The sequence below is a fragment of the Rhipicephalus microplus genome, chromosome X, assembly GCF_043290135.1.
Source record: "Rhipicephalus microplus isolate Deutch F79 chromosome X, USDA_Rmic, whole genome shotgun sequence".
In the NCBI taxonomy this organism is placed as follows: Eukaryota; Metazoa; Arthropoda; class Arachnida; order Ixodida; family Ixodidae; genus Rhipicephalus; species Rhipicephalus microplus.
Window position 1 is genome coordinate 187,545,558 of NC_134710.1, and position 26,879 is coordinate 187,572,436.

General features: G+C 42.6%; 2 protein-coding genes across 2 annotated transcripts in view; one reads left to right on the plus strand and one right to left on the minus strand.

The window, feature by feature from the left end:
• LOC119177301 (uncharacterized) overlaps positions 1 to 21,825 on the minus strand; it is a 39,132-nt gene extending 17,307 nt beyond the window's left edge. The window contains exons 1-5 of the mRNA XM_037428759.2: positions 21,605 to 21,825; positions 19,429 to 21,190; positions 9,547 to 9,750; positions 2,009 to 2,129; positions 557 to 928 (exon numbers count right to left, since the gene is read on the minus strand). Coding sequence (XP_037284656.2) covers positions 557 to 928; positions 2,009 to 2,129; positions 9,547 to 9,750; positions 19,429 to 21,119 — 2,388 coding nt within the window. The 5' untranslated portion in view covers positions 21,120 to 21,190; positions 21,605 to 21,825. The remainder of the gene's footprint in view (positions 1 to 556; positions 929 to 2,008; positions 2,130 to 9,546; positions 9,751 to 19,428; positions 21,191 to 21,604) is intronic.
• A 2,050-nt stretch (positions 21,826 to 23,875) lies between these two features.
• Positions 23,876 to 26,686, plus strand: LOC142775893 (uncharacterized). Its single transcript, XM_075878363.1, has 2 exons — positions 23,876 to 24,915; positions 25,392 to 26,686. The coding sequence occupies exons 1-2, from the start codon at positions 23,994 to 23,996 to the stop codon at positions 26,474 to 26,476; spliced, it is 2,007 nt and encodes a 668-aa protein (XP_075734478.1). The 5' UTR covers positions 23,876 to 23,993; the 3' UTR covers positions 26,477 to 26,686.
• The last annotated feature ends 193 nt before the right edge of the window (positions 26,687 to 26,879 follow it).

The window sequence follows — 26,879 nt, forward strand, 5'->3', positions numbered from 1 at the left end:
TAAAGTCAATCTTTTACATTTTTATATAGAGAGTATTTTGTATTGAAATTTCACTGTTTATGAAAAGTAAAGTGATCGGCACAACTGCATGCTCCGATTAATCTGTGATTAACACACCTTCTAGTATTTTGTGAAATGAACCAGCCTGAGTGGTGAGACGATTTCTAGAGAACAGCTCACATTCCTGAATAAGATGTATCTGTCAAAATACTTGAATAAAATAAAGAAAATAGAAAAAAATTTAAAGGCCATGACAAGCAGCAATGAAACTTCTGGACAGGGCCATGGCTTTTGGCCATTACCTGTATAGCTTCTTGTATGCTAACAGACATTAAAAAAAGAAGTCACTAAAGGTTTGATAACAACCCGTAACTCTACTTATAAGTAAGATTTGACAAATACTGCGGCAGGAGGTTGTTGAAACAACATAGTCAACTAGTAAGGCTATTTTATGCTTACTGAAAAAGGTGTTTCAAGGCCTCTTTAATATCATTTTTCCACAATGAAAAAAAAAACAGTAAAAAAATTAAACAAACGGCCAAGTTCAGCAACCCACCTGGATACAGGCGTAAGGGCAGTGCGGGCACTTGTAGGGCTTGGTACCAGAGTGTCGCATCTTATGCCTGCGGAGCGAGTTGTGGTCACCTGTGCGGTATTCACACAGGTTGCAAGCAAAGGGCTTCTCTCCTGTGTGCTGGCGGAGGTGCATCTTGAGTGAGCTCTGTGATGATGCCCGGTGGCCACAATAAGAACAGAGGAAAGGGCGCAGTTTTCGATGAACAGAGTCACGATGCAGCTGAAGAAGGCGTCGCACACGAAAGCATCTCCCACACTCAGAGCATGCCTCCGCTGGCAACGAGCTGGTGCTACCGTTTCCCTGACCTGCTGCCACAGCCGACCACTGGCCTGAAGCCTGCCTGTGAATGGCCTGCAATAACAAAGAGCATCACCACCATCATTTTCAGCCCATATTATTATCACTGCTGGACATCACTCATCCCTATGATTTCCAATTTACCCTGTGTGTTTACAACATATACCCCCCTCCACCTTGGCCTGATGAAATGAAGAGCCCAGAATGCAAAATGCGTAACATGAGCAGCCCCGCACTGGAAGATGTATGCCATAGAGATTAACAACACAGGATGTCTAAAAAGAAGTTCACATTGGCATGCCAGCACTACAGGAATGCTGATGGTTGATGATTTCATCACCATTGTACAGGCCTGTTTCAGCCTGCCGATTTCTGTGGACGACTGAAGAGCCATACTGAATGAGGACACTTGAACAGCAAAGGCCTTAAATGCTTACTGATCATTCTTCATGTCCCAGATAACCTGAAATTTATAAATAGCAATATGGCAGCACTCTAGAAATACAGACTCTTCAGCATATCATCTACATTGTGAAGGAACGTAAAATTTATACTTGCTTTAACAGATTCACAGCTGCAAGCCTTTTGAAGATATTTTAAAGCATGCCAGCTTTCCTCGAATGAAAAAGCTCTTTTCTTCAACCAGTATAGATTCTGAAGCGACTGGTGAACACAATTGACTGAAGTGATACATGACCATGTGCCATAACCATTCCCAAACCATATCCAAACAGCTATGCTCTTACTAAACGTATCATAGGTGTTTGATAGTGTATACCACACCAGCTGTAGTGGTGTACGCCACTTCAGTCGTAATAGCTAGAAGACTATGCCATGATAGATAAGGCAAATCACATTCCATGTCAGAGCTATACACATGGTAAAGTTGTAAGTTGAAAAAAAAATTAACAAGAAGTGATACCAAGGGGCTCAAAATGTCTTAACAAATTTTTCATATCATGGAAAAGAAAACAACCATAGCAAGAATACTTTGACATCAATGTGCTTTAACCAGCAGTGGGCAGAGAAAAATACAGTCTAGAAATGGCCACATTAATGTAGTCTTTTATATATTCTAAATATGACACCGTGTAAGAAGAAAAGAGGTGACTGCACATTTCAAGAAAATATTACCTTGTGGTTTCGAAGCTGCTTCCCTGTTTTAAAACCTTTGCCGCAAACATCGCAAAGAAAAGGCCGCTCCTCCCCATGTGTTCGCTTGTGAAGGTTCTCCAGCTTGCTCAAACTGTATGTGCTGCATCAGAGGCAACAGTTCCTTAAGTCACGCATTGTATGGTGAAAATGCTCAGTACTAATATCTTGAAGACTGAAAACAGGTTCATACTGCAACTAACTGTTTCATAGAAAAAAAGGTGTGCAGCATACAAAATAAATTATCATTTATAAAAGACTATGCTGTGGAAGACCAAAAAATAAAAATGAAAAAGAAATATGCATTTTCAGTCTCTTCTGGAATATAAAGTGACTGTCTATTGTTCAGAAAAAATTTTCTGATTGTGAGAAAAATGAGAAGATCGTTTATCATATTAGCGGCAATGAGCACGGTTTTGTCTGAGACAAAAGGAATTATGATTTTAAAGGGACACTGAAACACTTAAGAAAAAACAAGATTATGCTGTCATGATACGTAACTTCATGCAGCAAATCTGAAAATCAAGTTGAAAATTTGCATAAACCCACGAAAATAACTTTATTTCGTCGAAAACAAGCAACATGCGCCGCGGCTGCCATCGCGAGTCTCGCCACCACAATGAGTGGTCAAAACTCCATGACGTCACTGTCAGGAACGTGAGGACAGCTGACTGTGCTCGCTGGCAGTCAATGCTGTGTTCACCTGTTGAAATCGGGTAGTTGCTGTAAGTACGGTGAACTGCGAAAATCGGACAGGGTTCGCTGTACATCCGTACATGTTTGAGCCGGTCGCCACTTTAGGGGCGACGACTGAAGCTGCAGAGAAAAGCGAGTCCCAACCAGCCACCTTCACCTGGGTCGTAAACATAGACTGGTACCTATTACATGCATACCAGTGCTTAATTTCACTGTAGTAAACTGTTAAATTGTAGGCTTATCAGTGAATATCAAATTCGATATGCAACAGCGACATCAGCATTCGCTTTTAGCCGCGCATTGCCACGGTCTGCGCTAGGCGCGGGCAGCGAGCAGAAACATCAACTGTTCATTGATTTCACAGCTCAGAGTGCAGCGCTGTTAATGCAGTCAGTATTGTACTTCGCAGCGGGCAAGGTGCACGCAATGAGGCAGTATGCTACTGCAAGAAAAAAAAAAAAGGAGCCAGATGAGTTCCACTCTTGCCGCAGTCGTGATATGTGCTCTGGACTGCGCTAAATATTGCGCAAGAATAGTTTGGCTCATATATTGCAGTTCTGTCTTTTATAATACCGTCGCTTTTTAGGGGCGAAGCTCCTTAAAACCCCACTATGTCCGCCGTCTCCCGTCTGTCCGCAACATCATGTAACCTTCAACTTTAAGCAACACAGGGAGTTGGTGGTAACCGTTTTGCATACAACCTTCAACTTATAAGCAACAGAGGGCGCTGTGGTAAATTGTAGATGTGATGACGCTGCTGTCAACGCTATATATATACAACCACGTTCCATACCACACATTCTCTTCTCTTATATGGACGAAGATGAACGCAGGAAAGTGCGACGTGCTGAGTATCAGCGTCGCCGTCGACAGGAAGCTACCGCGGAGACAAAAGAGAAGGAAGCAGATGCAAAGCTGCGACGGCGACAACAAAGTTCTACACCACATACTAGGGCTAAGGAAGCAAAGGCTAAGCGGGAAAAACGCCAAGCTGACGCGCAGTTGAGACAACTTGAAACGGATGCAAGGCGGCAATACCGACAAGAAAATTCTACACCAGAGACGATAACCAATGAAGCTGTGATTATGAAATCAAAACATAACCCGGAACTCGGAACCTCATATCAGCTATAAAGAAGAATCACCGCTGTATCAAAATCGGTCTCAGCACTCTCTTTTTGAATAAAAAAATGTAGAAGTATCACAACCACAATCAGTCTCAGTACTATCTCAACTTTAATTACAATAATCACTTCGAAAGCTTCGCCCCATAATTATCTTCAAGCAGCTTGAAATGCAGTGATTTTTTTCTCAATTCTGCCCAGTACTACATTGATGATGTGTTAAAATGCAAACGGTGTATTAGCTGCGCTAGAACCACACAACTGTTGTGTAGAATAGCCGATTTCGAATATGCATACTGATATCTTTGTGCACGTGTTTTCGCTATAGGTGTTCATGCATGCACTGCATGCAAATGGCGAAAGAGGAGGAGTGCTGCTACAGCCTCGAAATTCGGCAGATTTGTGGCCGCCACAGCGCGCTTCATCTCGTAGGTTTGAAGTATTTCTTTCAACTGCTGCGGCCCATTTTGCAGCCATCTTCTGATCCCGAGGAAACTTGTGAAAAGCGACTTCATCATGACCGTAAGTGCTGTGGCAACCATATGCTGCGCAGTAACTCGGCATTGCGAGTCCACTAGAACCTTGCACAAACACAACTAGTGAATGTCGGATGATGAAAATCTCTAATCAGAAGAATTATACGGTGCAATGACGAAAAATCTCTACGAACTAACAGAACTGATGCTTCGCCAGGCAGCAGAGCGCAGCAGAAATAAGGCACAACCGCAAAGTAAACAAGCCGAGCTAACTGAGGGACGCAGGCGGCCGGCGCAAAGTTGCCTGCCAGGCGGCGGCTCGACCCTGACAGTGACGTCACCTCCCCACGTGTATCTCTCCCATGCTCCACCCCTGCGCATGCGCGTGCCGGGGGGTGGGGTGGGGGGCGTTCTCTCGGTCAAAATTTGCTCGCTTATAGCGCCGTTGTTTAATCGGACCTCGCGAAAAAAACCTCCGTAGAGATGTTGTAAGAGGTCGCGGATACCAAATTCGCAATAAATTTGTGAAATTAAAACCTCTTCAGTGTCCCTTTGAGTTGATGTTGACAGTTGACATAGAATTACCACTAGCGTGACCCAACAGCAATGTGGTTCAATCTACTGGAAGGACAAGAAATTCCCGCAGGTAGGCTCATTTTGCTCAAGAACAAAGATATATCACTTAAAATTGTATTTTATGCAATTGAGGTAGCTTTAGATTGCACCAGAGAGTAATTTTTGCTTTTTTTTCTCACACTTTAAAAGATACGTCTGGTGACGCTGCCGGTGCTGTGTTTGCTTGCCTGCATGCCTGCCTGCAAACAGCAAACGCAAGCACTGCGTCCGCTGCCGCTCATAAGAACGTCTGCCAGCTTTAAACGAACACTAAGGTATTTATTTTCTTAATAAACAAAACTTGATGAAGCCTGCAAAAACCACAAGCGGTTTCAGTTATCGACTTTCATCGGCTATACAACTGCCATTGCCTGCACCGACCAGTGTTGTGGGCATTCATCCCACTGATGGATGGAAACTGAACGTAGATAAAAAAAATTAAAAAAAAAAATTCTGTTTTAAAAATTTCTACACACTTTTCAGAGAAACCGCTACAAGGTTGGACACTTCAGGTGGTACGCTTTTTATTGCGACAAAAAACAGAGAATCAGTGAAGGACGGTAGACAGTCCCTTTAACAGAGTTGTGCCTTGAGCTGCCTTCATTTCTACCAGCGGTCCCAACTAAATGTCAAAAATAAGAAAATAATGGAAGGTTTCACACACAGAAAATTCTGGTTAACTTGAAGGAGCCCTGAAGCACAAAATAAGAGTGTCATTTTCATCACTTCTTCTGGAACTATGGAATGCATCGACATCATTGTGCCAATGGCAATGATAAAAACAAAGCTGCTATAATTTTATTTCGATGAAGAAACACATTGTTTTCAGACTAGAGCGACACACGTCTATTTTCGTAATCAGAAGTGATGTTACATCCCGTTGGAGTGACGACATTGACTGGTAGTTTTGATTGGTTTCATGTGGGAAGTTGCACGTAATATTCATGTGGTCCCAGATGGCTCACACTACTGTGCATTAACAATTATAGAAGCACTCTTTATACTTCCTCAGAAAGAAAAGGATTTTTGTTTTTAAATATGAAAATTTGAAAGAAATGACAAAACAACGCTCAACGGCCACTAGGAGTCCAGTATGTCTTTAAAAGAGGCATGCAGTGATGGCCTTAGACACAAGTAGGAGAGTGAATTGCAAAAGGGAACATGTTTTCTCGTCTCCTGGGGCTTTGAAGTTTGAAGGCTATACCGTGCACTGGTTTCAATAATTCTTTTTGTGTTCATCTCAGTATTCAGCACTACATGCACTTCAGTGCTGCGAAATAAAGATAAAAAATGTTGCAGGGCCCGTTCAGACCCTAACTCAAAAGTTGGCGAGAAACGACCAATAATAACGTCATGTTAATAAAGCCTCCCCCAAAGAAACCTGCCGTATCACGGTCCCATACATTCCAAGAATCAACTGGTGGGGGTGTTGGGATGGAGGGTATCCGGGTGGCGCACAAACCCGCATCAACTACTGGGCAACTCTAGCCATGGCCAAAACACTAGCTGGCAAGAGAAAGATTCCTTGGGCTAGGCTACAAGGTTCCATGCACTAATTGCTACCCCACTTCCATCAGTGAGACAAAAAACTTTCCAGAAACGATACAGCAACACCGAAACGCATGTAGCTTCAATGCATGTAGCTTCAATGCTGCGCAAAACACTTTTGTAGAACACGGCAAAAAGATAGACCATCTGATTAACTTCGACACCACCTGGGTCATCGAACTGGAAGGCAGCCGCATGAAAGGCAATTCTCACAAGTCTTGGTATATCCAAATGACACCTACAAATATTAACTGCTCAAGTGGGAAACCCTGCCTAGTGCGTATATCTCTGCAACCACTGGTAAAAACAACACAGCAATAAGAATGGCAGGAACAATGATTGTGGAGAAGGAACAAGCACTAAGAAAAGTCCCTAGCTTGGGAGCCGGCCGGACAGTCACCTTCTGAAGAAGAAACTGAACGAGTCTCAAAATGCAGGACCACTTTTTAATTTTGATATCAAAAACTAGAGACTATAAACATGGCTAGACAGATTCTTTTATTCATACAATTTTTACCCAGCCAGACAGGTTTCTGTCAAATACATTTACATTTATATTCAATCTTTATTAAAAGCAGTTTAATTTGTGCGCAATATAGACAGTATACTAGATAACAAAAGTTACACTTGAAACTTTTCCTAATCTGGCCAAGTAGGTGGTGAGCAGATGTTCTGCCATAGGAAATTTTTTTAAGTTTTGCAGACTTTGTTTCTGTGTAAGCGAAAGCAATTACATAAGAATCTTAAAATGGTGTCTTCATTATTTATCCTTCACAACTTTTACATTTAAACAATATCGATTAGGCCAACTAAAATTTTAAAAAATAAATGTAGAATTTTTAAACATAAACAGGAGTATTAATTGATATGTAGGGTCTAACGTCCCAAAACCACCATATGATTATGAGAGACGCCGTAGTGGAGGGCTCCGGAAATTTCGACCACCTGGAGTTTTTTAACAAGCACCCAAATCTGAGTACACAGGCCTACAGCATTTTCGCCTCCATCAAAAATGCACAGTGCGGAATAAATCAGGCTACTCGGGAGGAATTTTTTTTTGCTGGCAAGCTTGTCTTGCATTGACTTTTGTGCGTGCGTAAAACTTGATTTGATTGATATGTGGGCTTCAACGTCCTAAAACTACTATACAACTATGAGAGACACCGTAGTGGAGGGCTCCAGAAATTTTGACCACCTGAGGTTCTTTAACGTGCACCCGGGCCTACAGCATTTTCGCCTACATCGAAAATGCAGCCGCCGCAGAAGGGATTCGATCCCGCGACCTGCCGGTCAGTAGTCGAATACCTTAGCCACTAGTCCACTACGGCGGGGCAAACATAACGAGTAACAGCAGCATAACAAAGTCAATTAATCAACACATTGACCAAACAGAAGTCATTTGTGAAAAGCCACCAGATATAATTTATTTGTAAGAGGCTGATGTTGGAACAGTCCATATGTTGTTTTCTCAATCCTGAGGATAATAAATTTCGATAAAAACATGCTTGCAAATGTTCACTGACTGGAACTGGAAATGAGGTGGAAATGAGGTCTGCAATACTATACAATTGAAAATGTCCACCTAGCTTAGGCTAAGTTCAAGGAATTACTGATGTATTCCAAGTCACAAGAAGCAGTGTGACAGCTATTAGTAAACAGCATATCCTCTGCACACATCCTGCACAGGTTCTTGCATTTTTATTACTAACTTCAACAAGAATTTTAAAAAATTATGTATAAATGTCTCATAAAAAATCCAGTGTTTAGAAACGGCTATGATTGTCATGATGCCCTAGATGGACTTTCCAAGGCAAATTTTTAATGCTGCTGGCTTTGAATTCAGAGAACACTACATTCAATAGAGCATGTTGAACACAATAAGGTTCAACATCTTGAATGATAGTCTAATGCTTTCTTAGATAAACTGGAAAGGTGGATTATTTATCTTGATTAGCCATTTGTGTAGCAAATAATCATGAGTTACCCAGAGAAGCACATTGACATTTTCATCCCCACCAAAGTGACAATACCCACGCTTATATTCCCTCAACTTTTCACGCTTATATCATCACGAAAGCAATATGAACACTCTCAGCTGATTTTTGCCGCAACCGCCGCGTCCCGGATATGTGATGTGCTTACATATGTAAAAAAGACAAAGAAAAATAAATCAGTAGAAAAAAATCCCTAAGAAACGAACCGGGGATACGAACCAGTGACCCCTCACTACACAGCCCGCTGCGCTAGCCAACATAGCCATGTGCCATGCTTGTGCCGATGATATAAGCATGAGATGCTCATATGCACCATTTACCACTCGCAGTAAGCAGATCTCGGAACAGCTTGAGAGTATTTTCTATCACCAACGCTTTTACATTTTCTTTGAAGTTGAAAATTGCCCTTGAGACGCACATAAAAAGGGGGGGGGCCCCTTTTGTAGCACTCATGATGTAGAAGAGAGAAAGAAAAAAGAAAGAACCAGGGGCACACCAGGCATCAGACCCCATCGCGTGGCAGGAGACACTGAAGGGTATTTCCGCGTGCCGCAGTTTAAAATAAAAGGAAAATCACACAGTGTCGGCTTCTGCATTTTGGACTTTTTCAGCACGTTCCACAAATACAAACACGTAACAACTTTGGCAGTTGTTAGTTTGCACTTGTTCTGTGTATACCTATGCGTTCTTTTCAAGCCCTTCTTTGTGCTGCAATGGCGTGCTAAATGTATAAAGCTGCTTGTCATTCTTCATGTGATATTCTAATTTATTTATTGCTATCGCATTCATTGCTTTGCCCTAGGGGCAAAACTTTTTTTTCCTTTTCTTCTTCTCTTTTTCTTTGCAGCAAATCCTGTGGCTTTCTGAAATGGCGACATTATACATGGGAAAACAATAAAATGAAGCCAATACACCACCAACTGACCATGCAAGCAAATGATTTCGCTATAGCACCCATTTTCTATGTATGACGCGCCTTGTCTGAACTTCTTTTGCTGGGTCTTGTGTGACCCTAAGCACATTACAAAATTTGCAAAAATGCTCAATAAAGAAAGCACAGGTATTACCGGAAGTCACACTGGTCACACTGATGAAGCTCCATGTCACACAAATGGTGCCTCCAAAGGTGCCCAGTCATGGTTCGCCATCGAAGACAGACCACTGAGCACTCAGGACAGGCAAAGTCAGGTGCATCAGCTCGATGACACTTGAGGTGATATTCCAAGTTTTCTAGCTCACGAAAGCGAATATTGCAGCCCTTACGTTCACAGCTACAAGAAAAGAAAAAAAAAGAGCGAGGAATTTATGCAAAACTAAAAAACTATAACAAGTTCTAAAAAGCATTCTCAGAAAGAATGCCAAAATGAAAGAAAAGCCCAACGGCAAGCTCTCATAGGAATGTTTTAAACAAATGCCATATGTTTGTTTATACTGGTTATGAAGGCATCAGAATCTAATGACAACAGAAGGACCCGTGAGACTAAAGGAAGAAATAACAATTCTGTGCTAATGTCCCTTGAAAATAAGTAAAAAATGGTGCTCATATACACTATTTGCCATACATACAATGAGACAGGGAGTGGGGCCACAACTAAAATAGCAGAGTAAGGCAGCCCCTCTTTCCCTTGTCACAACAATTTTACCCCGAAGATACCACCACAATTCCCGCCTTTACACTTATTTGTGATTGTTCTGAGATAGATTTCATTTGCCGGCATGCTTCTTAGAGTTTGCAAATTCTAGGCATACTGGAGAATTGAAGGTGAGCAGCCAACAACTGATAAGCAAAACCTGGGGTCACAGAGCCGCAGCTGTGAAAGAGACAGCCGTTGCCAGCAATGGCTGCGCGCTCGATGCACAGAGAAAACGAAACTAGGTGAAGTGAGTCGTTCTATAGCCTATAACTCCCTTATTATAGTGCCAAATTCTTCAGGCAACTTGTTAACATCTTACAAGTGCATAGTTATCTCTCCATCACAAATTTTGGACTGCGAGGTTGTTTACTAGCCCTTCAAAAAAGAACTGCCATGACATTTATTTACTTTATAGCTTTTGTTGTAAATGAAGGCCTTGCATTTTGAAACCATAATACACATAGTGGCAAGAGTCAGAGTGCACAAACTATTTTCCTACAACACCTTTACCACAAGCTAGTATTGATTCTCTTTTCCAGGAAGTGTAGCAGCAGAGCACATCTTGGTGTTCTTGCACATGCTTCTACCTTGCTTAGTTATCTGCTACAATGGGCTGCACAATAAACCACAGCACAGCAGATGATTAAACCAGAGAGGGTCCTAGAATATAATGTTCTATTTTCAAAAGTGGCACAGCAAAGAGGTGGATGAAGCTCAATCTGATTCTCCAAAACCTTGTTGGGCTAAGCTGCCCTGCTTCCCTAAAGCTAGATGTCCAGACGGTAATTGGGTAAGTCCTGACCTATTATGGGAAAAGCAACAAACTACTACATGTACTTTGTGCACTGGTGCGACTTGACATCTGAACAAAGACCCACCATGGGGGTGGAGGTGCAGTAAAATTAGAACAAAATATGGGAAAGCATGGACTGAGAAAGGAAAAGAGACTATTTGACAAATTTTTTGCAGTGAAGACTATTTGTGGAACTAACACAAGCACAGAATGTATAACTACAAGCGAATAGAAAATCCCATGATGCCAACAGGTCATCACAGATAGAGTAAGATTTCAGAAGTTTGTAGGACTGCCACCTTTACCCATCGGTCTTTGGAGAAGGATTTTTGAAATGTACATACAGCTTACCACAGCTTCCTCCAACCTTTCAGACATGTGCAGCAATATATGGTGTGTACAGACCTCAGTTCCAGTCATGTGTCTCCCCTGTGATATGCATATTATAGGAACATACCAATTCTTGCAAAGGAGACAGTGAGAGTGAAAAAATACAGTGTGAGGTTGTTTTGTCTTGAACTTTTGCTGATAACAAGGTAGGTGCAAAGCAATGCTGATACCAGGAGCTTATATGGTTCACAACAGCATCTATTTGCATGATTTGCTTGAAATATTTCAAGAGTTCATGCCAGCTGGCCCACAAAATGGGCCGTGGAGTCCACAAGCAATTAGAATAGTGACATCTGAGAAATGGGCAATATCTGTTTTTTTTTCTAAGGGACAGTGTGTAGAAGCCTTTTTTTGTATTACTAGCACCAACTTATGGGGACATATAACCTGCCTTTGTTTTTCCAAAGCCTTGCCGGTGCTACTGACTGAAAGACACAAATATGGGTGCCAGACTCACGTCTCCCCTCTCAAACCATGTGAACAAAAATATAAAAGATGTACACACACATATATATAGGTATGTAAATATATGAACTTTCCCATAATTGTTTACTTAGCCGATGTTTCGACGGGAGCCCCATCTTTTTGAAGGCATAACAATATTTATAAATTTTTAATGACGTATAGCATGTTGAGACAGGAGGGAAGGCGACAGAAGGGAAACATGAACAAAGAAAAGAGGGGGGAGCAAAAAAAGGAAAAAAAAAGAAAAGAGAAAAAGAAGAAAAAAAAAACACAACGGGAGTTAAGAAGGAACGGCATCTCAAGAGATAGATAGATATGTGGGGTTTAACGTCCCAAAACCACCGTATGATTATGAGAGACGCCTTAGTGGAGGGCTCCGGAAATTTCAACCACTCGGGGTTCCTTAACGTGCACCCAAATCTGAGCACACGGGCCTACAACATTTCCGCCTCCATCAGAAATGCAGCCGCCGCAGCTGGGATTCAATCCCGCGACCTGCGGGTCAGCAGCCGAGTACCTTAGACACAAGACCACTGCGTCGGGGCAGGCATATCAAGAGAGTAAGGTGAACAAGAACATTGTAGTATTAAAGGAGCCATGCCATCATTGACAACATAACACCCCACGCACCCACCCTTCCCCCAAGTGGACAGTGTGACGACCCACGTTTATCATTGCACCTTCCTGTGCCATTCACAGGAGGCTTGTTCATCACTGAAGTTTAGGTGATTTTTTTGGAGGGGGAGAGGGGGGAATCAAAGGCTCAGAGTGCATGTCATCGGTGCCGGAGGACATGAAAAAGCCAGTAATGTGGCACTGCCATCAATATTCACCATATACATTGGCTCCTTTCAGGGAACCAAAAAAAGTGCATGAAGAAAAAAAGATGACTGTACGGCATCCGGGACCACTTATCTGTGCGTGCCGGCTGTGTTTGAAGCTGCGAAACAATTTTGAATTGTCAGATGCATATGCTTAAAGCTTTGTCAGGGGTTAATATTATTGTCGCAATTTGGAGGCCAGGGGCAGAGGACTAATTAGAAAGAGGCGCTTGCATCCTTTAGGGATGATAACGCAGACAGGGTGCATTGGTGTTCATTTATTCCATTTTTTAACGTGTTGAATTTTAAGATAAAGTAAGATTCCTGTTTTTCCCATTCTCTGATTGTTCGAAAATTGTTTTCTAATAGTGTAACCCTGATGTCATCAAAGCTGTGATCTTTAAATGTGCTATGTTTTGAAAGAGAAAGGCCTGGCAGGGAATGTACATGCACCCAATGGTTGTTTAACCTAATTCTAAACGACGTGTCTGTCTGATCCGCGTATTACATGTTACATAGAACCCATTCCAGAAGGTATATCACGTCAGAGTCACAGTCTAGTGCACCACTTATTCTGTGCTTAAAATCCGAGTGGGTGCTTTCTGCCACTGTTGTTGTCTACATGTGTTTGCATACTTTGCATCTGCTTTTTCTGCAAGGGTGACACTCTGTTTAAGATTTTATGCCCATATTTGAATTTATTAAATGATCCTTTATACTTTTGGGTCACCTGTATACCAGACAAGGAGGAGATGTGAAAATTTTTGATAGTCACACGCTCAGTTCCATTAATTTTACGAAAGAGGAAATAAAATGTTTTCTTAAGACCTTATTTAAGTTCAGTGGATTGCTTGTGAAAGTTAATATCAAATTTTTGCTACGGTGCTAGTCAAAACCTTTTTGCTGGTTTAGAAGAGACTGGCAGTCTAGATTTTGCGCTTTTTTTTATCATGTCGTCAATGATAGCTGGCGGGTATTCTTAATGAAGAAGTACTTCGCGCATAGCAGCAGCCAGCATCAGCCAACAGCAACCAGCAACTAGCAGCAGCCAACAGCAATTGTCCACAGGTCAATTCGTCGTGGGAGGCACGGCAGAATGGAGCTCCACCTCAAACCAGGTACGCCCTCCGGGTACCCTGCGGTTCTACACACCGCATCTGTGCAAAGTGACATACTGACTGTGCGAATGGGCAAACACTGTCCGCTTCAGATGAATTAGGCCATAGAACAGGTCTAAATGTTCTTAAACTTAGAAAACTTGTTGACAAACGAATACGGCACGCACAGCCTCGAAGAATATGTACTAGCAGGTACAGCTTCTAAGGGGGCTGTGCTTGTTGCTAACACCATCGATGCATAATTTTACCAAAGGGTAAATGAAACAGAGAAACAAAATTCTCGACGACACACACAGGAGCTAACTAATGTCACCCCTGAACACTGTAAAAAGACTCTAAGGACACTGACAGACAAACAGCGATATGCAAGAAATAACTTTCCTTTTTTGGCGAAGGAGGCCAAAGAGCTCGACTTATTTGAGCACAAAATACGGAGCAAATAGAAAAGCTTAAAAAAGAGATTTGCGCGATATAATGTTGCACGACAAGCTATACCGACTGTTGCTTACATGTAAAAATACCAAGCAACCTCACCCCAAAGAGCCAAACATCATCAACCTTTCATAAAGAAGAAATGAATTGAGTGTACTATCATTTGGACTTACATTCTGCCCTAGCAAAGGAAAGTACGACGAATTCAGCTTCTGAGAGACCTAGACGACTTCGCACAAAGTTTTCGATTGGAGGAATATTTCTTCGATAGACCCCAAAAAGATAACCTACTTTATCGTGGGGTAATCAGACGGCAATAGACCCCAGACACAGGCAGAGATATACATTTGGATCTCTTTATAGACGCGGTTCAGAAAGATATCATACATGTGTAGTGGTGCACAAACCAAGCATGAATAGCATATCAAAGAAAGAAAAAGAATCACTGCTCGCGTCGAGCAACCGCGAAGATCTCGTCATTAAACCACCAGACAAAGGAGGCACGATTGTTATTCTAAATAGGCCGGACTACATTGAGGAAGGCACGCGACAACTAAATGACAAGCAATTCTACAAACACTTCGACTCTGACCCTACCACTGAGCACAAAGAGATAATTGTAACAACCCTAAAGGAACTCACACGTGAAGGCGCTATTGATTTAAAGCTTTGAAAGGCACTTCTTGTGGTAAATTCGGTGGCAGATCAATCTTACACGCTGCTGAAGATTTATAAAAAGGGAAACCCTGGCAGACCCATTATATCAGGCAAGAGAATGTTAATTGAACCTATATCTAGTTATATTGACTCTTTAATCATCAAAGACATACCACCCACACATGAGTCCTTCTTGCTTGACATAAACCATTTCCTTCGGGAAATATCAGAAGTAAAAATTTCAGACAGTGCACTTCTGGTAATATTGGATGTTAGTTCACTCTACACAAATATCCAGCATGATGATGGTGAAAGGGCACTTGATGAATCATATGTCCCCTACAACCCTGATGCATAATTAACCAAAAAAGTAATTGAAACCTTAACGATACTTGTACTCGAATTAAACAGATTCAAATTTAACAATCAGTACTACCTTCAAATAGCGGCACAGCAATGGGTATAAGAATGGCCCCAAACTATGCTAACATATACATGCACCATATAGAGTGAATTTTCTTTCATCCTCTGAAATCAAACTTTCAATCTATAAACAGTACTTAGACGACATATTCATGATTTGGACACATTCGGAAAACGAGCTCGTCAAATTTATACAGCCATTTAACCAAGCTCATCCCAGCATTTACTTTACACACTTCTACTATAACACTGAAATAAGATTCCTTAATGTACTCATTCGAATGGAGGTTGGTGTCCTTATTAACTAGTGTATACAGAAAACCTACGGACAGGCACTAATACCTGCACTTCAAAAGCTGCCACCAGCGACACTACAAGACCAGGATTCCCTATTCCCAAGCACATAAATTCAGACGAATCTGATCCCGCACTTAGGACTTTCACAAAAACAGCAAACGTATGCATAAATTACTCCTTCACCGAGAATACTTGCCAACTATCATTGACGACAAGATCAAAAAAAGCGGAAAATCTAGACTGCCAGACTCTTCTAAACCAGCAAAAAGGTGTTGACCAGCACCATAGCAAAAATTTGCTATTAATTTTCCCGAGCAACCCACTGAACTTAAAGAAGCACTGACATCAAATTTCAAAATCAAAATGTGCTCATCATTCGATCTGCTTCGTATGCATAGGTCTTCTTGGCCAAATTTTAACGGCATCTGTAGCGTGGAAGTCTCTTAATTTGATGTCAAACAGCGTACAAAAGCTAAGGAGAAAAAACTAAAAATAGACTGCCATGCGACATCAACACTAGAGGTACGTGTTCGGTGTGATACATGCCACAAATACCATCCTGAGTGACGATGCCCTAGTTGCGATGACGTGTACGATCCGAGTGTTCTTATCGTGGCGCCGACTGGCGCCAAAGCGCAGAAACGCACTCACTCGTCGCGTCTGATCTTTGTCGCACCGGTTTGAATGATCTCATGAAATTATCAAGCCAAAAATCACCTTTAAAAGAACGGAGAAAGAAAAGGGCATGATTAAACGCGTGCTTGTCAGTCAGCATGTCAAAGATTGATTGATATGTGGGGTTTAACGTCCCAAAACCACTATATGATTATGAGAGACGCCATGTCGAAGAATCGTTAGTTGCAGGTGAGTTGCAGTCGTCTAGTTCGAAGCATGGAAAAAGTGCAATGAGGGTGTCTTTTCATATCATGTATGTGTTACACATCAACACGACCACAAGCTATCAAAAGTGGAACAGCGTATAGTCAGATATTATCGCTAACAAGTAACACGCAGGTATCATTGAATTTTAGTTCATCTGTAGACTTTGTGTCCATGTAAAAGTGGTAATACCGTGTTACCTGCGAGAGGCTGGATAGGTGGGGCCATCTGGAGGCGCAAAAAAGAGCCTGGCAAGCAGGAAACGTATTCTATTTCTCCGATGATGCTCATTCGCGATAGTTATATTGCATTAACCCTCTGCGTATACCTGAATTCTTTGCACGCCAAAACACACCAATATAGCTGACTGAAACACACGAGCGAACATGGCTGAAGCGTGAATCTTTGGGCACCTCTGCAGTGCTGCTTGGAACGGCTTCCGTTCCGGGATCACTGTTCTGCAAAAGGTCGATCGAAGCAAAAATAATTTGCGACATCGCGAATTGCGGGGATTACAAGCTCCAGACTATGTACTGAACCCGAGTCGACACTTTGTACGGCGATGACAGCAATGCAGGTGACAAGGCATGACTGAATGTCTGCGCGTAGCAGACGAAATGTTTGCAGAGCAGCTGAGACTGACGTCACTCTTTTCTATGGAGAAGTGGTTGGCTGTGGCGTGATCTGTAGGTGACTGCAAGGTAGCGCCACTGCTGGTGCTCCCAGCGCTAAAAATGGCGGGATTGCCAGCCATTTTGAATAGTGCTAGATACCAGTGCTATAAATCAGTAATGGTGATAGTTATTCATCCCTCAGTTGTGTTTTAGGTCGCAAATCGCTGCTACGGGGTCTATAACTACTCACTGACGCAAAAGTCTTAGCATGAGTAAATTTGATGTCAGTGCTCCTTTAAACAAGGTCTTAAGAAAACACTTTATTTCCTCTTTCCTAAAATTACTGGAACTGAGCATGTGACTATCCGAAATTTTCACATCTCCTCCTTGTCTGGTATACAGGCGACCCAAAAGTATAAAGGATCATTTAATAAATTCAAAGATGGGCATAAAACATCAAACAGAGTGTCACCCTAACAGAAAAAGCAGATGCAAAGTATGCAAACACATGTAGACAACAACAGTGACCGAAAGCACCCACTCGGATTTTAAGCACAGGATAAGTGGTGCACTAAACTGTGACTCTAATATCATATACCTTCTGGAATGGGTTCGATGTAACATGCAATACGCGGATCAGATAGACACGTCATTTAGAATTAGGTTAAACAACTATCGGGTGCATGTACGTTCCCTGCCAGGCCTTCCACTTTCAAAACATAGTGCATTGAATGATCACAGCTTCGATGACATCAGGGTTACACTATTATAAAACAATTTTCGAACAATCAGAGAATGGGAACAACACAAATCTTCCTTTATCTACGAATTCAACACGATAAAAAATTAAATAAATGAACACCAAGGCACCCTGTCAGCATTACAACTACTAAAACACGCAAACCCCTCGCTCCAAGAGTGCTTACCAGCGCAAACGACAGGGCAGGAGGGGACAGGAGAAGAGACGAGACAGAGCACCGATCGGCACTCTGACTCGTCTGTTCTCCTGTCCCCTCCTGCCCTGTCGTTTGCGCTGGTAAGCACTCTTTATCATGTTATACCAACACGCCCAATCCTACTGTCCCTCCCTCTAATCAGTCCTCTGCCCAGTGATCTCCAACTGCGAGAATAATATTATCCCCTAACACAGCTGTAAGCTTGTGCATCTGAAAATATAGAATTGGTTTGAAATGCCTACAGCTATTGTTGTTGAAATACCTGCAGCTAGTGATGTTGTTAAGTGGCCACTACAACATAATTATTTATTTTGCGAATCAGCGGGGCCCACTGCTGTTCCATAAGACAATACGCAAACTTACACAAACGTTCACTTTGTTGATGCTTTTGCTGTTGCTCATGATCAAATATACCTAAGCACTTTATAATGAGCCAGCCTTTAAAACATCCACTAGTTGTGCAATTCACATGTTTTGACACCTAGAATGATTTTACGCTTCTACTATGCAATATCACATGCATTACGGAGATTTTTTTTTACATGAAATTCATGTAGTCTTTTTTTTTTTCCAAAGCAGTTTGAAGATGTAGCATGTTACTGTGCTAGAACACCTGCTTGCAAGCAGTCAGCCTAGGTTCGATTCTCACTTCGACCTGAATACATTTATTATTTATTTGCCTCTTCCTCAATTTTTCAGTCATAGAAAAGATGGTAATTTTTTGCTCACGGAACGATGTCATCACCAATGCCAACACGAGAATATTTGCAAAACAAACTTTTTAGTGTGCATCACCCATCATCATTAGACCCTTTAACATTCTACAAAACCAGGACGCAATTTCGCCTTTCGACTGCACCCAATCAGTCACGGCCTGCACTTGTCAGCCATTCCTCAAGCTGGCTCAGGTCTAGCACAATGCGCGAGCCAGGCAAGGAGGCACAAGAGGAGGCACCTTGATCCCCACAATACGTAAAATGCATGCGGATGGAGGGAGGTATGTTTGCCTCCCCTCTCATAAACTAGTTCATACAACTCCTTTCGAATGGACAACTTAGACCAGTGGATATGTGCCAATGGCTATACACAATTAGGCACATGAATGGGTATGTGACGTGAAGAGACCAGAAGTGGTGAAACTGAATCAGAGGATGCACTGAACAGAGAAAGTTGAACGACACACAAGCAAGGATAGGAGACACATCAGCAAACATGAAATAAAGCTTTCATGTTAACTGTTTTTGTATGTGCAGTTCCACCAACTTGCAGCTGACTAAACCTCTACTCAAAGTATGGCTTAGTAGGGGTACCATGCATTTTCCATTCTAGAGTGTTATATAGTTATGTCCACCGTAATTTTGTATTCTCTTAAATTAATAACAGGCCAACTGACACTTGGAGTAACATGACATACAGGGTTTTGAGTGTACTTATAAAAGCATGTTCACAGAAGCAGGAGGTGCAACTTACATGAAAGTTCCCTGCTCCTTATTGATCTCTGGCCTCCAAACAATCTGAGAAGATATTGCAGAGTCATTTGTCTCACTTGGTGAAGTCTTACGGCACTGCTCTTTCTTCTTTGGTGTTGTGCACACAGGCTTGATAGCCTGCTTCAGTGAACCAATGGCAACCTGACATGGCGGCCCAGCTCTGAACTCTGGCAATACAGGTGCAGGCTGTTTTGGGGAACTACTTTGGGTGGGTACAGGCTCAAATGTCACTTCTTCAGCTGGAGTAGAAGCTCGCATTTGGTCTGGCTGGTTGGTGAAAATCCATTCTAAGCGTATCTTTTTAGACTTCGCCTGGTGGGCTTGGCTTAAATGACGACAACAATCATCAAGCGTGAAAAATCCACGGCGGCACTTGCCACAAAGAAACCGCTTCTCTGCACGATTAATAGGTTGTTGAAAGCCTTGTTGAGTAGACCTCCTCTGCGTAGGAGGGGCAGATGACTTGTTACCTTGATGATGGAACTCTGCATGTTTAAGGGCTTCAGTTTTTGATTCATGAAGAAACATGCAAACCTTGCAACGATAGCAGACAACCTGTTCAATAAGGTTTGCAGCAGAAAAATTTTTCTTGGCAGCTTTTCGTGCAACTTGTTCATTTTGTGTATTCTTTGGATTGGAAGTTTCATTAACATCTTTTCTTCTGCTACCGTCTATGTTATGAGAAGCATCAGGCTGAGGAGATGTAGAGGCTGGAGGAGGAGCTAATCCTGCACTTTTATTCAGCGAGTCACCTATAAGGCTTGTGACTGCCTCAGACGTAACCAACCTCTGTGTATCAGACACACATGGCTTAAGTACTATATGCTGTATGCTACTCATTTCACTAGGGTTGGTAAAACTGGGTGCTTTTAATTGGCTGTCAATTTGCCTTTCTTCCTGAATTGTCTGCACTTGCTGTGGGCATGGAATGCTACAATTTGATTTTGCAGTGCAATAAAGAGCGTCATCCAATAACCCATTTAATGAAGATGGCTGTTCCGATGAAACACTATTATTTGGAATGTTTAAGAGTGGAATGCATGAGTACTGCTGATAAGCTGATGTCATATTGTCTACATCAAGCACTGATTCTGTATGTGTCATCTGCTGAACATCAATTCCAAGGGGTGGCAGTGATTCATTAGGGGAGAGGCTTGACCTCTGGATGTCGCAATAAGAATATGCAGCTTCCATTTGGTAACTATGGTGATGAACTTGTTCATTGATGTCCTGCATTTTAGTGTTGTCAATATGGTATGTATCAACATTTTGAGTTGCGCAGGCTTGCATATCATCAACATGTTTCTCCGAGGGTGTTGCAGCTCGAGGTGACTCTGGACTAGTCTGATTGTTCGTCATCTGCGCCAGAAGTGCCCACAGCTGCAAACCCCCTCCGGCACGAGGCCCCGGCCGGAGCTCGGATACCGGAGGCAGCGCACCTGTTGACTGGGTATCGGACGTGCTTGTTGTGCCCAACATGCCATTGGAAAGCCAAGTCGGTATAGATGAAATAGGAAGGGTGCCATTTTGGCTGCACGCTGCAGGAGTGCCTTCTGAAACGCCGGCTGCAGAAGATTCCAAATTTTCGAGGCACTGAGCAATTTGTGACGTTTGACTAGATGCCGAAATATCGCAGCTAAGGATGTCAGTTGACGATGCTCCAAAATCCATTGTTTCCAAACTTTGCCCACGCTGCTGTAATTAAAGACTTCTCAGCTTCACCTTCATGCTGCACTCGATACCTGAAAGGCGAAATGCCGCGTTCAGAATGACAGCCCATGCATTGACAGCAAGCCAGCAACTCATACATTGTGAACAAGTGGACGAATTCACGTGATTTGAAGTTGCATTTTAGACCAACACATAAATTATTAGATACTTTTTTTCTCTCTCTCTCTCTCTCAGAAAGTATATAATCCTACAAACTCACACGCTCCAACCGCCGAGAAAGAAATTCAAAAACGCGGCATTGATTCCGTAAGCCTACGAACACCTCGTCGAGAGGCTAGGGAGGATAGCTTGATAAATTGAAAGCGATAGGCACCCATTTTAAACTTTTACAACATATGCAAGGTAAAACTTCTACTTTCATAAAAGTAAGAAAAGTAGCTCAAAAGCGCACGTGCTTTTATTTACAAGCAAATAAATTTTGTTACCTAAGGTGCAAAGTCGGGCCATAGTCTCTACAGGGGTTCCTGTGTGCTGAAGAAGAATATGGTTGGGCTATCCAAATAGGAGCCACCCAATGAAACTTGGAGAAATAACCGCCATATCAACGTAGGATTTCGATTCGCCTGTTTTCAGCCAACGGGATAAAAGTGCGACATTGGTAGCGTAACTTCTATAGCATAGCCTCCTAGATTTTCTTTGCCTGACGAATGAGCGCGAAATGCTGGTCATTTATGGCGGCGCTGCCTACGTAGAAACAAGGGTTTTTGTACTTGGCCTTTGAGATTAGCAATTTTGGCGTTTGTTACTAATTTTAGAGGATGCCTTGTATTGAAAAAGTTGCCCACTGAATGACGGCGTCACTTACTTAGAGTTAAATAAAATTACGTTTACACGTTTACGTTTTTTTAGAACTTTTTACGTTATTTTTGTTGCATATAAGCTTCAAAAACGTAAAAATTTATTTAAAGACACCCCTACTTAGGTGGCGCTACTATCATAGTTTCGACGACGACCGCTTTTTAATGACCGCCGATAATTCGGCAGGCAAAAGAAATCTAGGAGGCTATGTCTATAGAAACCCTAGGATCCAGTCAACGCCTCCTCTTTTTTTTTTTTTTTTTTTGTGCCTGTTGCGTTGCGCTCGTTCCCATTGCTCTACGATTAGAGCTCTATTTCTCCGAGTGACTGTGTGGTGGCGTCAGGTTATTACCCTCTCGCGTGGCCTTTCTTTGCTTGCTAGGGTGGATGCGGCAAACCAACAAATAATTTATTAGGTTGTTAAATTGAGCAATATATACTAATATTACAAAAACAGTATACAAAAACAAATATTTTTATTCAATGCGTTAATAATTAATTTATGCACTATAAAAACACGTTACACACTTGTTTAATGACATTTTTGTAAGTTTATTGCATTATAAAGTAATTATTTGCACATTTAAATAGCTTTACGTTAATTTTTTTAAAGTGACGTCACTTCCGTGCGGCGCAGCAGCCAGTTCTGTGTGGGGATGGCTGGAGCGCCGCGCGGCGCACGAGACGCTGCCTTTTTTTTTCTAATTTTATGCGATTACTTTCCTTCGTATTCATGAATTTCGCATTCGTTCGTTTGTTTTGGTAACGTATCACGAAAAAAAAAAAAAACGCGTCGTAAGGTGTCTTTTTTTTTTTTTTGCAAGCGCTCGAAGGAGTGCTCGGCCGAATATCAATCCCGAATGAAATATAAGTGGAAATCACAGGTTGAAGTAATAAAACAAGACACCGAAATTTTACATGCACAAAAGCAATAAAATAAAATAAAATGAGTTCAGGTGAATATCCGAAACATATAGCTGAAGGCCACAGATCAAAAAGCACAAAAGCGAGTTCGCTTCTTTCCGAGTGTGACAACACTTGGTTGAGAGCGCCCATGTCCAAGTCTCCCCAGAAGGCGTCTCGTTGTTTGTGGTATTCAAGTTTGCTTTATTCTCATTTCGTCTATGATGAGGCTGCAAACTTTGGCTTGCTCCATCCCAAGGCACTTCATTTCAGTAGAGTGTACTAGAACAAGGGGAGTGCCCGGACCGAGATCCAAAAAGTGAGGCCCAAACGGGGTCAAATCCGCTAGTGGCGCTGCGATCGGTAGTCTGTGACCTGTCGTCGTTTTAAGAGCCGTGCGCAGCTCCGCCGAAGTGGTCGAGGGGTAGAATGCTCGCATCCCACTAAAAAGACCCAGGTTCGAATCACCGCTGTGACCATAGATTTTTTTTTTAATTTCACGTGTACAACTGTATTGTTTGGCTTTTTTTTTAAATATGCCTTCAGTTTCTACATATTGCTACAAAACATTACGCGAGATATGAAGTAAAGGAGAAAAAAACTTGACAGCAAGCGCATTTATTTGCAGCGCCACCGCACGGGATTCAACGAAAACTTAAAAGCATAGCTTGCGAGATTTTAGCGAATAAAAGAGAGACGGTGTGCTTTCACTCGCCTGCGGTCGCCGCCCACTGGCTCGCTTAAAAAAAGAAAAAGAAAAACTGAAAGTAAACGATTTTCAGTCGGCGGGAAGTCGCGAAGGTTTGAATACTGGTAAAGCAGCGATGTTCTGTCTGCTCGAGTTTTCAGTGTTCCTCCTCACACTAAATGCGTAAGATATTGGCGTGTAACATTAATAAAGCTATCACGAGGTGTGCGGAAACAGACAGGTGAACGTGTTCATATTTTTGTGGCAGACGATAAAAAAGCGCTGTCCGCAGTGCTCGTGCGCGAAACCTCATAGTTTCCGCAGCGGGCTGGCGGTGTAGCCGAGCAGACGACACGCGTGTTCCCCTTCAGATGTGGACCCCTCTGTACAAGTGAGAGTCTCACGTCCTGTTACACCTTTCGCAAATGAAACCAAAGCGGCAGGGCAACTGCTGTGTGCCCGGCTGCGGGGTTACCTACATAGGATCTACTGAAGGCAGTAAGTGTTCGCTATTCGCCGTTCCAACATCTCCGACCCTGAGGGAGAAATGGGAGTACAGCTTACGCTTGCCAAGAGGGCACATGAAAAGTTCAAGTGTGGTCTGCGAGGCACATTTCGAGCCGCATCATCTGCTTCGAGACTTCGTGCACATTATAGGCGGTAGAGAGGTCAGGTTGCCCCGTGACCGGCCAAAGCTTGCAGTCGGAGCAGTGCCTGTTATACTGAGTGGACAACAACGTTCCGACGGGGGTGACCAGGTGACTAATAATTCGACAAGTCGTCAGCATGCCAAACAAGATGCCCCCGGGCCATCAATGACCAAGTGCGAAGAGAAAAAAAGGTCCTCTAGCGCTGCGAGCTTGACAGAGAGGCATGCAAAGTGTGTGAAGTCGGCAGCGCATCCCGTGATGGACTGCAATTCGGAGACACAAGGCGGTACCACGAATGAAGGAAGACGTTCCCTTCTTACACTGACGATGCCGTCAACCTCCAGATGGACAGCCCTTCAGTTCCCGCATGTTGATGGTGTCTTCTATGTCACCTCCACACTAATACCGCCTTCAGAAATATCCCATGACAAAGTTATATTCCTGAAAGAAGAAGAAGACGGACTTCTCTGCCGAACACATATAAACGGCAGTCCTTACGACGAAAAACGGGCTCTATCTTTCGCACAGGCAGAGGAACATATGCAAAAAATCGACGCAGCTTCTGTATGCCCTGGCTCCATAAGGAAAAATGAACCTAATGATGGCCCACTTGAGACATTTGCCTCTGGACGGAACTTCAGATGCCATGGAGGAGCGTTTTACAGCAGAAGCTGTGAAGGTGTTGTACCTAACGGAGGTAAGTAGGTCTATGTACTTCACCGATACGGACAGAGCTTAAATTAAAGCGTATAGGAGAGGGACGTTTTGATAAAATTTATGGTGATTTTGAACGAGTTGTCAAAATATATGCAAGGAAACGACATTAATATGCACATCTTATTTCCATTTGCATGTTTTAATTGCTAACGGGCAGGGGTGTTTCTCTTACAGAGGTATAAAAAAAAAAGATCGCACAAGTTTACATTTCATGTGTGCAATTATTATCACGAAAATAAAAGAAAAAGAACTCGAGTGAAATTTATCACTGTTTAACACTACTGTGAGTTAATGTTCTTCCCATTACTCCTCTCAAATCGAGAAAGCTTGATGGTTGACGGTGCGTGCGTGCATATGTTTGTGTGCGTTAATGCGACTGTTTGTGGGTAGGCGTCTGTGTGTGTCTGTCTGTGGGGCGTAAACATGTAATCAGACCTTTTTTTTTTAACTGTGCAGGTGTAAAATGCCGTCCATGCGCCAAGGCAAGGCTGTCCCTGATTAGGAAAAAATGTAAGGTGATGCGTACCACTGCTGCTACTGGTGCCACTTCTGCAAAGCGAGCCATTTGTCGCCAAACGAAAACCTTGAGACAGCAAAATCGCCGACTGCTTGGACGGGTGTCAAACTTGAAATCAAAACTGAGAGAAATGGTGAAGCAGAACAAAGCTATAAAGGAAGGCACTTTTGAAGAAAGTATTGCTGACATGCCTCCAAAACAAAGAGAAGCAGCACTTCATTTTTTCCGCGCTTCCAAACGAGCGAGTACCAGGGGATTAAAATTCACTCAGAATTGGATCTTAGAGTGTCTGCTCATGAAGATGAAAAGTCCAAAGCTTTACAAATACATGAGAAGCAACAAGATCTTAGTCCTACCAAGTGAAGACACCTTGAGGAAATATTTGAGCTCGTACAAGACAGGGTTCGGTTTCTGCACAAGGGTCCTGAGTGCTCTAAAAAAAAAGACGAGATCTATGGACGCCTTTAAGCGACACGGAGGGCTGCTAATTGATGAAATGAAACTATCTGAACACTTGTCAGTCACATCCGCCGCCACTATTGAAGGTTTGGTTGATTTAGGCCATTTTACATCAAAAAAAGATAAATGTGAGCCATGCGACCATGGCATGGTGATTATGTTTGCACCTTTCACCGGCAAGTGGACACAAGTATTAGCAGTATTCGCAACACACGGGAACGTTAAAGGAGAGCTCCTCGCGAAAATTCTAGTGGAGGCTGTATTGCTTGCAGAAGATGCCGGTCTTTTCGTGGACTTTGTCACTTGCGACGGTGCGACATGGAACAGGAAGATGTGGAAGGTACTTGGAATCGAAGCAACGTCTGAGAACATTCAATGCAGAATGAGGCATCCCAAAGACAGCAGTCGCTACGTCCACTTCCTTTCGGACTTTCCGCATCTCATAAAGTGTCTTCGCAACAACTTGCTCCTCCACGACTTCAACACTCCAGATGGGCTGGTAGGTTTTCAAGCTCCCATTTATTCCTTTTTCTTCTGTTGTTTTATTGTTGTGTGTTTGTTATAGAACTTGAACGAATGCTTTCCGATAATTTTTGCGTTTATGTTATGGAGATACACTTCGTTGAGAAATGTATGCTTCGCGTCCAGTTGGTTCATTGGGTAAATGTCAATGTAAGATAGCACTCACTCACTACAGTTGAGGAAAACAAACTGGGAAGGCTGCCGGAGCGCCGCCATAGTCCTCTTTGTGGGCTGTTGTTACCATGAGTGACACTCCCCCCCCCCCCCTCCAAGAAAAAAAAGGAAAAAAAAAATGTCTGCTGAACTTGAGATGTCGGATTTAGGGCTCCCATGCAACAGCCCAGAAGGGACGGGGTCCTCGATCCTCTCCATTCAAAAAACAATAAAAGAAAAGAAAAGGTTTGTAGACGTTTTAGTGCGACAACGTTAGAACTGTATCTACAAAA

Excerpts from the sequence above, each read along its gene's own strand:
- LOC142775893 (XM_075878363.1), top strand. The coding sequence starts at position 23,994 with ATGAAACCAAAGCGGCAGGGCAACTGCTGTGTGCCCGGCTGCGGGGTT. Across the intron at positions 24,916-25,391 it reads AGGTGTTGTACCTAACGGAG|GTGTAAAATGCCGTCCATGC; the intron begins GTAAGTAGGTCT and ends TTAACTGTGCAG.